Source organism: Bubalus kerabau, chromosome 4, assembly GCF_029407905.1.
Source record: "Bubalus kerabau isolate K-KA32 ecotype Philippines breed swamp buffalo chromosome 4, PCC_UOA_SB_1v2, whole genome shotgun sequence".
Taxonomy (NCBI): domain Eukaryota; kingdom Metazoa; phylum Chordata; class Mammalia; order Artiodactyla; family Bovidae; genus Bubalus; species Bubalus kerabau.
The window spans coordinates 29434282-29446104 of NC_073627.1; the positions used below are offsets into that span (position 1 = coordinate 29434282).

Consider the following 11823-nt stretch of genomic DNA (forward strand, 5'->3'; position numbering starts at 1 on the left):
ATAAAAATTTGCTAAGTCTAAGAACGTGTTGGCTGCTTAAGGATTAGTAACAATTTGGGACTAAAATTATAGATGTTATGAAAAAGAGGTAGTTTATGGGACAGAGGAAAGCATGCCAAAGCTCTTGTCGAGGTGCAGATTCAAAATGAGTACAGTACTGGTACCGTAAGGTTAAGTATGTGAGTGAAAGTGTTAAGGGAAATCTCCATAAAATAGAGTATATAACTTATAAACTATTGGAAACACTGAAATGGGAAAAATGAAATAAATCCAGCAATACTAGGAATGCATGAAAAACAAAGCACAGGAAATAGAAAACAAAAGTGACACCAGGAATAGATCAAATATTTCAGCAATTGCGATAAATGTGTATGTGTGTTGAGTATGCTCAGTTGTGTCTGACTCTTTGCGAACCCAGGGACTGGAGCCTTTAAGGCTCCTCTGTCCATAGAATTTTCCAGGCAAGAATACTGGAGGGGGTTGCCATTTGCTTCTCCGGGGGATCTTCCCGACTCAGGGTTCGAACCCATGTTTCATTATTGTCTCCTGCATGCAGGTGGGTTCTTTACCAATGAGTTAAATATGCCTATTCAGGAAAAGAACTCCAGAGATAAAAAACAAAATCCTGTCTTCAAGAAACACATATAAATGACAACAACCCAGAACAGTTTCATAGCAGAAGGGAAAATACATTCTTAAAAAAGTCCTAACCAAAGGAAATAGATGAGTGTACATCAGAATCAGACAAAACAGAAACCAAAGGAAGAATACTTTAAAAGGGACAAAGTTTGACTCATTCATTCAAGGCTGCAAGAAGCAATCTGTCAGCAAAATAAAGGTTATGGAATGTTGTTCCCCTAACAGCATAGTTTCGATATGTTTAAACACTCACAGAACTATAAAGAGAAATGGTCGGTTTCAGTTAGGGATAGGTTTTAGTACTTTTCAAACTGACAGGTCAGAGAGGCACGACTAGGGATATACGTACACAAGCAGTCCAAAGAGACATTGCATTGTTTTCAAATGTACGTGGATGGGGCGTCTGCAGCTCCAGGCAGGCTAGTTCGTCTTGGATGGAGTGACTCAAGGAAGAGATGGAGGAGGTGGCACTTGAGTTTATCGTGTGCAGATTGGATTTCATTGAGTGAGATTATGAGTGGAGGGAACTGTATACCAGCTGAAGGGAAGCTCCTGAACAAAGACATGGACGCCGGAGTACATTAGGGGAGTGGAGGAAAACAAGGCAGGAGAGGTGTGAAAGGACAGCATGAACTTTACCCCGACACAGTCCCCTGTCTGCAGAAAGCCTGCAGCTGTCCACAAGCATGAGGCTGCCGGCAGCTTCAGCAGCCCCACCAGGTGGAAGGGTGTGTCCTTCTCCGATTCTGTACAGTCGACTCCCCTGCCTTCGGTGGAGGATCGCTTGGCTGTCCTCTGCCCGTCTCAGGAGCTTCTGGAGTATTATCAGAAGAAGATGTCTGAGTGTGAGGCAGAGAACGAGGACTTGCTGAAGAAGATGGAGCTGTACAGGGAAGCGTGCGAGGGGCAGCATAAACTGGAATGGGATTTGCAGCAGAGGGAGGAAGAGATTGCTGAGTTGCAGAAAGCTCTGAGTGACATGCAGGTCTGCCTCTTCCAGGAGCGAGAGCACGTCCTACGCCTCTACTCAGAAAATGACCGCCTAAGAATCAGGGAGCTAGAAGACAAGAAGAAGATTCAGAATCTCTTGGCTCTTGTGGGAACAGACACTGGAGAAGTGACCTATTTTTATAAGGAGCCTCCCAACAAAGTCAGCATTCTCCAGAAGACTGTCCAGCCTGTAGAAGTACGTGAAAAGAATGAGTCTTCGGCTCTCAGAGCAGACTCGAAAGGCAGCAGGCGGAAATCAGCAGGGAGAGAAAAGGAGGTGAGCACTGGGCTGCATCAGAGAGACGTCCAGACCCTTGCCCTCCAGGTGGAGGCGCTGCAGGCGCAGCTGGAGGAGCAGACCCGGCTCTCACGGGAGCAGGTGGCAGGGCTCATGGAGGAGAGGCAGATCTGCTTCGAGGAAGTGCAGGTTCATCAGCAGAGAAGCCGGGACAGAATCACAGAGCTCACCAGAAGTCTCCACCACACCCAGGAGCTGCTCTATGAGAGCACCAAAGACTTTCTGCAACTCAGATTTGAAAACCAAAATAAGGAGAAGTCCTGGATGCTTGAAAAGGATCACTTGATGTCAAAGATTAAGGAATACAGGATGCAGTGTAAGAAGAAAGAAGAGAAAATGGGAAAAATGTAGCTAGTTCATGAGAGTCATCACAACCAAAATGAATATATTAAGTCCCTAAAGGATAAGCTCATACAAGAGAGAAGGCTGTCCAGCATGTACCAAGAGCAGTGCATTTCCCTGGAAGAAGAGCTGGCCCGGATTCGTGAGGAGGAAGGAGCAAGGAGAGAGATCTTTAAGGACTGCACCAGCAAGATGGGGAGATGCCTGCAGGCCATGACTAAGCGCTACGAGGCCTTGGAGACCCGGCATGTCTTAGAGGTAGATGGCTTTAAGACAGACATTAAGATTCTCAGGCAAAAACTAAAAGACGTGGAGCAGATACTCTATAAGGCCACACTCAACGCCCAGGCAAACCAGGATCTTGCCATTCTGTGTGAGGTTCGTGATAGCAATCGACTGGCACACAAGATACAGGGAGAACTGAGGAACCTCAAGTCCAATGTGTTTGGTCTAGAGAATGAACTTAGGCTCTGCTGATGTTACAGTTTAGGAATGGCACAGGTCTGGAGTAGATCTGCCTCCTGAAATTCAAGAAAGTCATCCACTCCCAGAAACCATAGGCACAGAGTTGTCCAGATTAGTGGTGTCCGTTGTTATGAAGACAAGGGGAAGAATCAACTTTTTTTTTTTTTTTTTGCATCTTAAGATTTATGGGTTTTGCTGTCCTGTTAATTGATACTGGGGTTTTTTGATTAATTAAATTTTTTTTTTGGTCTGGATTACAACCTGAATTACTTAGAGACTTTCCCACATTATTTGGGAGTTTATAATGATAGGGGTTTTTTTTTTTTGTTTGTTTTTGTGTTTTTAAGAAGACAGTGACAAAAAGCAAAGTGTTTATTTTTGCTGTTGGCTTGGCTGAGTGTTAAGGGAGGAACACTTCCCCCAGGAGGTCAAGACTCCCACTAAGATTGCCTTTCTCCTGGGCAGGGGGCAAAGGCCACAGAACACAGGCCAGTCAGACATGAACTGTCCTTTATTCTCTCAGCCCTAAGCTGAGGGGCTCTTATTCCTTTCTGGACAGCAGCCTCAAGAAGTGTCACCAGAGGGCACCAGAGACCCTCCTCTTAAGCAAAATAATCATCTGGGAACATAAAGATGCCACTTTGGTAAGAGTGAGTGAAAAATTCAGTATTTTACCAGTGCCATGTGTTTTTTTTTTTCAATGTATATATTTTAAATTAGCTATTTTTCAATAAAACATAGTGGAAAATGTAAAAAAAAAAAATGTACGTGGATGGACTGGTCATAAAAACAAAACGTTGGCAAAGGAAGGCTGAAGCTGTGGAGCCCTGTTGTTATAAGGTCACATGACAAAAACCTCTGGCAAAAACCTCAGTTCCAAGCCTCATAGCAACTGTTGCCATGAGCCTCTGGACCTAAACCGGCCAGTTCCCTGACCCCATATTAGGTAAAATACCCACTATTACCCACTCTATTAGTTCAGTTCACTCAGTTGTGTCCAACTCTTTGCGACCCCATGGACTGCAGCATGCCAGGCTTCCCTGTCCGTCACCAACTCTCGGAGCTTGCTCAAACTCATGTCGGTGATGTCATCCAACCATCTCATCCTCTGCCTTCCCCTTCTCTTCCTGCCTTCAGTCTTTCCCAGCTTCAGGGACTTTTCCAATGAGTCAGTTCTTCGCATCAGTTGGACAAAGTATTGGACCTTCAGCTTCAACTTCAGTCCTTCCAATGAGTATTCAGGACTGATTTACTTTAGGATTGACTGGTTGGATCTCCTTGCAGTCCAAGGGACCCACCCTATAGCCTCCTAATAATCACCTAATGCCACCCTTCCAGCAGGAATTTACTCTGTCTTGAAGCTATAAAAATTGGTTGCTAGCCTGTGGAAGGGTTCGGCTCTCCCTTAAGCTGGCCGGCTATTCTAACAGCGCCTCCCACCTGGTCTTCCAGGTGGCTCAGTGGTAAAGAATCTGCTTGCTGATAGTAGACACAGGTTCGATCCCTGGGTCAGGAAGATCCCCTGAAGAAGGGAATGGCAATCCATTCCAGTGTTCTTGCCTGGAGAATGCCTGATGGGCTACAGTGCATGGGGTCGCAGTGAGTCGGACACAACTGAGCATATACACACACCCCTACACTCTCATTCTGGAAATTCTTTTCTAGCCCAGGTGCGGACCACAGCAGGAGCTAGTTATTCTGGAGACAATAAACCATCTCCTTAGTAAAGGGAGAGAAACCTGTGGCTGAGCTCAGCAGACCGGTCAGATCGCATCCTCTTGTGCAGAAACCATAGCCAGGGCAGTGGGGCCAGTAAGAGGGGACAGAGGGAGGGGGAAGGCGGCATCAGGGGTGGAGGGAGCAAGGCTTGCCTGTGAGTCCAGATGTGCCAACCTCCGCCAAGCAGCCCCTGAGCTTTCCGTGAGCCACTCCCGACACCCGCTTTGCGGATGGGAAGCCTGAGTTGCACACAGGTCTAGGGAATCACAGCAGGGCCAGGGTCAGGACCTGGACCCATCAGCGGCCCACACAGCCAGGAATTGCGAAGCCCCAGGGGGAGCATGAACCACCGTGAGAGCTGCTCTGACGCTGCTCCGGTCCCTCTGGGGAGAGAGCTGGCTGTCTCAGCTGACCCTCTAAGAAGTTTGTGACCTAGAAAACTTTAAGAACCCCTGACTCACACATTGGGATTCTTCCTAGAACTGGAAACAAGGGACTCCAAGAGCCAGGCATGGGGGTGGATGGGGGTGGGGAAAGACTCCCCTGGGGCCAAGAGGCCCTGGATTGATTGCCCAGGCCCTTCTGGCACACCCGCAGGTCAGGACAGGACATTCAGAGAGAAAAGACGGACTCTCCAGAGATCCTGTCTCTAGTCTAACACTGTCGTTTCACAAATAAGTCCTGAGTCACCCGTGGTCCTTCCGCCGGTGGGCAACTGCTCTCACCTCGGGGGTCCAGCCTCTCCTATGTGACTCTGGGTGGAAGATGGAGCTCGGTCCCCGCAAGGAGCCTCCAAGGCAACAGAGCGACCAGAAGCCATCAGCCGGGGGCCAGATGATGTGGCTTGGGTTGTATTTTGTTTTTTTAAGTTGTGTATGCGTTCATTGCTCTGTCGTGTCTGACTCTGCGACCCTATGGACTGTAGCCCGCCAGGCTCCTCTCTCCATGGAAGAATACTGGAGTGGGTTGCCAGGCCCTCCTCCAGGGGATCTACCCCAGCTAGGGATGGAACCTGGGTCTCATTATGGCTCCTACATTGGAGTGGGTTCTTTACCACTAGTGCCACCAGGGAAGCCTGAAGCCCCAGGGCAGGAAGGCTGAAACAAGAAGACCTGGGTGGCTGCGAGTGTAGACAGGGTCGGGAGCGGGTGGGGCAGGAGACAGGTGAGCACAGATGGCCTCCACCTGCCCTAACCTCAGCTTGTTGCTGTCCTCGAACCGCTAGCCCAAGGTCCTGCTATACCAGTGAACCCCGCACCCGGCTCCCCTGGGTGACTGTACACGTCTCCTGGGTAACTGGCCGCCTTCCTCAGCCTCATCAGTGCCTGGTGCTAGTCCGGGTCAGTGCCTGGGGAAATCTGCCAGGAGGATAAATAGGTGTTCAGATCAAGCAACCAAGCTGTCAAGGATTAGGTAAGGCTGAAGGATCTGTGTTCCTGCTTTAACCCCGAACTCCTGGGAGGGGGAGAGCAGCCTCCCCAGGGGATGCCTTCCAGATGGCAAGGGGTGTACTTTCAGGAGCTAAACACTGACAATAAGGAAATAGGTCTTCCAGGCTCTCCTGAGAGGTGAAGCAACTTCTTGAAAACTTGGAGGGCTTCCTGGAGGAGGCAAGCTTACTCAGCTTGGAACCCAGAAACCAAGTGTATTTCCTTTCCATCAGGGGCTCCCCTGCCCTGGCTCCCAGGCCACAGGAAGTGGAAATGGGCAGCCAGCCCAGCTTGGGGACATTGCTTAATTCATCAGGTTTCACTGCTTTCCTCAGCACTGTGCCCTCCAGCTGAATATTCAGGCTGGCTCCCGGCTTAGCCTCGTCTGCGTCTGTGCAGCTCTATTTTTACAGCCGTGGGGATGGCTGACGAAAACATTTTAAAAGACACACACAAAAATTAAAAATGTAAAAGCCGGGTGCCAGCTGTTTTGTTCAGAAAGCAGGATAACACCTGCATTCTGTCTCACCGAACGGCACCCTATGCTTTGCCCCCCAGCCCCACCCAAGGGCCCAGCCCGCTTCACCCCTCACCCGCTTGTGTCCCCGCCAAGCCCCTTCCCATCTGTGCCTTGGTTTCTGCCTTGTGAAAAAGAGATGTTCGGGTGAGTGGCTTCCCACTCCACTTGATTGATTCAAGAACTATTCCCTGCAGGGGTGGAGGGAGGCAGGTTCGAGACCCGGGTTCCAGTTCTGCAAGCACTGATCCTGCTCCCTCGTCGTGGCCCAGACAGCCCAGGCCTCCCTCCACGGGGCCAACACCAGCCACTCGGGCTGACTGGCACTTCTGAGCATCCTTCCCAGGTCAGGAGACTTTCGCACGGGGAAGACGGAAGTGTGCTTCCCTGAGCCCCTGGCTGCCAGGCTCCTGCGCCTGGTCTGAGTTCGGCCAGACACACAACCCACAGGACGTGGTGCGGGAGCAGTGGGCATGGCCACCAGGGTCCAGAGGGACCAGTGCTTATGTCCACTGTGAGCCTTCGTGTCTTTTTTGTTTTGTTTCTTCATTTCCAAAATGAGGTTAACGGTGTTTGTCCCCCTAGATTTAGCATGCACCCCGTCCACTGCTGTGGTCCTGGACATGGACCCTTCCTGGGCCTCTGGCTTCCGTGGGAGGATCCGTCAGAGAGCAAGCGAGGGAGGGAGCAGCTGGGGGTCTCTTCCTGGCCCCCTCCTCTCCTCAAGCCATGAGTCTCACCGAGGGGCAGCCCTGGGGGCTCTGAGAGGCAGTGTAATAGCGACTGTCCTTGGAGCCCAGGAGAGCACTATCTTCCTGGCTGCAGAGGATGAAACCACAGCACTGCTGACCGTGCCCTTGGCGCGCCCTTGGCCTGCCTTGCTTCCACTCCTGCTGTTTTCCTCTGGCATCACACCGTCATCTTGTTTCTCAAGTGATGATTTTCTTGTCCGCTTCCGCCAACAGAGTGGGTCTGAAATGCACAGGCTGTTCTCACTGTCTCCCCAGCACACAGTCAGCGAGAGCACTTGATGAGTTCATGGTCCCTAATGGGCCCCAGCACTGCCAGGAGGAGAGGCAGAGTGCCCACAGGCCTCCTTGAGCAGTCATTCAGGTTGCACACTGCAAGACTTGCCCGGCCGGTGGAACAGGGGGAGCTGAGATCAGCCTGAGTGTTCCTACCAAGCTGCACTAGGGAGAAAGAGGTGTCTTTTCTGAAGCACCCACAGGGGCTGCATGAATGAGTGTGTCTCTATCCCAAAGCCTGGTTTTTATTTATTTACACAGAGGACTCCATCCTCCTGCCTGTGTTCCACCTCCCAGCCCCGGGCACCTCCCTTTTCATTATGTCCGCTTTGCCTTCCAGGAAGCCAGCAGCTCCCCCACAGAGTGTTGTGACCTGAGAGAGGCCTGCAGGGACCAGCGGGGATCTGAGCTCAGAGACGTTGACCTTCCAGAAAAAGGCGGGGACGGGCCACTGGGAGCAAGTGGTCAGGCCTGGAGAAACCAGTCATGGACGACTGCAAGAATAATGACCCTGGCCATAGAGTGGCCTGAGAGGCAATTAGCACAGACCCCTCCCCCACAGCCCATTAAACTTAGGGCGGCCTAAACTGAACCCCATCCTAAAGAGCTCTATTTAGAGTCTGCTTAATATAAATTGTTCTATAAAGAGGAAAAACTCCCAACAATCCAGGCAAGAGAGCAGCTCCAGGTGGGAGCTGTTAACGGGTGGGCTGGAGAGGCGGTCTGAGGGTCATTGAGCTGCTGGGCAGGTGGAGCCCAGAGGTGTCAGGCCCAGCTCAGCCCACTCTGGCTCACTCTGTCCCAGGGTCCCTGCCACCCCAACTCCCTTTAATGTCTGGAACCCAGAGGGGCTGCACGTGGGGGGAACTGCTTCTCCACCTCTGCCCAGGGCCCAGACCTGGGCAGGACTGGATGCTGCAGTGTGAGGCCCTGGTTGCGTCCCGGCACTAGGGGCATTACACTTGGCTCTCTCCCTCCCCGAGAAGGAGAAAGTCCTGCAGACAGGGCTCCCTCTGGGCAGCACCCAAGTGTCTCCCTTCTGGCTGAATGCAGAAAGCCCAGCTGGGACTCCAGGCAGCTGGTGGGCAGTGGGGCCCCGCGTGGGAAACGGTGAAGGTGCCACCTCCATGTGTAGCTGGGCTGAGACCACTGGTGCCCAAGGCCTCGGGTGCTCAGCCTCCCCTTCCTGGGGCAGGTGGGGCCCGTCTCAGACCCCAGAGCAGCAGTTGTCAGGTGGGGCCCCTGGAGCAGCAGCAGCAGCGTTACCTGGAAAGGTGTGAGGAATGCTCACGCTTCCCTGATTGCTCAGCTGGTAAAGAATCCACCTGCAATGTGGGAGAGACCTGGGTTCGATCCCTGGGTTGGGAAGAGCCCCTGGAGAAGGGAAAGGCTACCCGCTCCAGTATTCTGGCCTGGAGAATTCCATGGGCTGTACAGTCTATGGGGTTGTAAAGAGTCAGACACGCCGGAGCGACTTTCACTTTTCTTTTCAGGCTTAGCCGCAGACCCTGGAACCAGAAACTCTGGTGGTGGACCTAGCCCTCCAGGGGTTTCTGGTGGGCTCTCACATTTGAGATTCCTGCCTTAGCGGCTGTAGAATTATTGCTGCTGTCCATGCTTTTCAAACTTGAACCTGACCGGGACTCACCTGTGGAGCCACTGAAAAGTAGCTGCTGATGCAGCCCAGGGAGGCCCAAGACTCTGCATTTCCCGCGAGGCCCTGATGCCGCTGCCCACTGACCTGCGCTGAGCAGTGAGGGTGCAAGGCACGCTAATCAGGTGCTTGCTGTTCGCCAGGCTCTGTGCCAAGACCGTGACCAGATCGCCTCACTTCATCTTCCTGGAAACGCTGAGAGACAGATATTATTATTAGCATTTCCGCTTTGTGACAGCTTTATAAAGAAATAGTTCACAAACCATAGAATTCACCCATTAAAAGTGTGCACATCAACAGCTTTTGGTCCATTCATAGAGTTGCACAATCATCAGCATGATCAATTTTAGAACATGTTCACCACCCTCAAAGGGAACCAGCTCCTCTTCACCACCCGTCTTCTGGCCCCTGTCTGGAAGCACACTTACCTGTTCTGGACACTTCACGTAGATGGGATTGTACACGTGTGGCCTGCAGTGACTGGCTTCTTCGTGAGCATAATCCAGTCTCATCCACTTTGCAGCATGGTCTGTGCTTCATTCCTTCTGTGGCTGAGTAACATCCCATTGTCGCATGGACCATGTTTTGCTTGTCCATCACCTGCTGATGGACACGTGTGTTGCTTCCATTTTTTGGATATTGTGACTAGCACTGCGCTGAACATCTGTGAACAAGAGCTTCCATTTTACAGATGCAGACACTGAGGCTGAGGGTCAGGCAACCTGGGTGAGGTCACTGCCCCGTCCAGGGTGCCCTTCGTTTCCTGGCCACCAGTCCCAGAGGCCAGCAGAGCTTGTTTCTGGAGGAGGAGCAGGGCCTTGAGGTCCTGGGTCTTAATCTTGACTCAGGTCCTCCCTGGGGAACCTTGGGCTCTCACTTAAGTCTGAGCCTTGGGAGACAGATGAGTCTGTTAAGAGCTGTGTATCTGGGAAGGAAGCAGGGAAAGTGTTCTCGGTGTGGACGGTGGATGAGGTCTCAGCAAGTGTCTGCCAGACAGAGTGCCCAGATCAGGGGTCAGAGGGGCCAAGGGCACTGGCTGGGGCCCTTGTTGTCGGGGGGGTGTGGTGTGGGGAGTGGGGAGGGCAGGATGCTTCGGGCAGTGCACAACCCATACAGCTGTCTACGGTGGCCCCGGCGGTGGGCAGCTCCACGGTGGCCCCGGCGGTGGGCAGCTCTTGGGGACACAGACTAAGATCAGCTCTGATGTGACTGTGGGGCTGGGGGCATCGTGGAAAGGCCCAGAGACTGGCAGTGGCTCCTTGCCGTGGTCACAGGTGCCTGGCAAACCCGCAGTCAACATCCCTGCCTCTGAGGGTGGGGCCACTGAGACTGGGGAGCCTCTGGTCTGTGCCCTGGGCTGGGCCTGGACACGGTGGAGGAGACCAAAGTCAGGAGCAAGCCCCGTCCTGGATGCACCAACATGGAACACGTGGGCTTCTTTTTTTAATTGGAGGATAATTGCTTTACAATGTTGTGTTGTTTTCTGCTGTACTACAGCATGAATCAGCCATGAGTATACATGTGTCCCCTCCCTCTTGAACCTCCCTCCCACCTCCCACCCCATCCCACCCCTCTAGGTTGTCACAGAGCACCAAGTTGAGCTCCCTGACACACCGGCTTGACAGCAACTGACGACTGGGTCTAGCTGGTCTGCCCACCTTTGACGATGTATCTGAAGCAGCTGGGGGAGTGGCCTGAGTGGCCAGAATAGGAACAGACCATTAAACCGAGATTCTAAAAATATGCCTGGAAAAATGGACTTCCTGGGTCCACACACAGCATCAGGTGTACAGGGCAGCCTGGGGGTTGTCTGCAGCCCCCTACCTGCTCTGCCTGCCGCTGAGTGGCTGGTAAGAGCCTTCGTCAGCACACCCACCACCGCCTCCTCCCACTCTCTGCATCCAGAGGGCAACGTGCCTGCTGCTGCCTCTCAGTTACCATCGCACACTCCAGTGTAGAGGGGAGGTGGGTGGGCAGAAGAGAAGGTCAGCCAGCACGCTGACTGCAGGGAGAAGCCACCTGCTCCACGGGCAGGGATGTTAAAGGACCCCCAGAGCCAGGAAGGGTGAGGGCAGGTGCCACCCCCACTCACCCCCGCAGTCCAGGCTCTGCCCCTGCCCTGCCCCCTGCCTGCTCAGACGACCACCCTCCACCACCATGCTCCGGCTGCCTGTGGGTCAGATCAGCATGGGGGCCCCTTGTCAGACCAGGGTCTGCCCCCCTCCTTGCCCTGAAACCTTGGGGTGGTGACAGCCTCCACTCTGCCAGCCCTGGGCGCTGGTTTCCTGACAGTTCTCAGACTACATCGTACCCCGCCCCACCAATTACCTAGTGCGCATGAGCTTCGTCTCCTGCCAGACCCCGGCCATGGTCCCAGATGAGTGTGGGGCTTTAAGGCCAGCTACCCGAGGAGAGTGGCCACCTCCAGGTGGCTGGGCCTGGCTCTGTCAGGCCACCTCCAGTGGCTGGGCCTGGCTCTGTCAGGCCAGCCCGTGTCAGGCCCATGGTCTTCCAGAGGGCATGACCCCAGATGAGACCACAACTCAGGCTGGGGCTGCAGAGCGTCTGGCGTGACCTGTGCCTGGGACTGACCCTCTTGATGACCTGGGCAGCGGGCACCATCCTCCTCGTTTTATAGACAAAGGGGCTGAGGGTCCAGGAGGGGTGAATTGGCTCAGACCTGAGCACCCAATGAGCTCGGAGCCCATTTCCCCCTCCTAGCCCTGAACACCCTGGTGTCACCC

The 11823-nt window shown here is 53.1% G+C and overlaps 1 protein-coding gene across 1 annotated transcript; it reads left to right on the top strand.

Annotated features, from left to right (window-relative positions):
• The first annotated feature begins 1056 nt into the window (after window positions 1–1056).
• Window positions 1057–4079, top strand: LOC129651293 (coiled-coil domain-containing protein 77-like). Its single transcript, XM_055580031.1, has one exon. The coding sequence runs from the start codon at window positions 1268–1270 to the stop codon at window positions 2276–2278; it is 1011 nt and encodes a 336-aa protein (XP_055436006.1). The 5' UTR covers window positions 1057–1267; the 3' UTR covers window positions 2279–4079.
• Window positions 4080–11823: the final 7744 nt, after the last annotated feature.

What these genes read in the sequence shown, in the direction of transcription:
- LOC129651293 (XM_055580031.1), top strand. Translation starts at nt 1,268, where the DNA reads ATGAACTTTACCCCGACACAGTCCCCTGTCTGCAGAAAGCCTGCAGCT.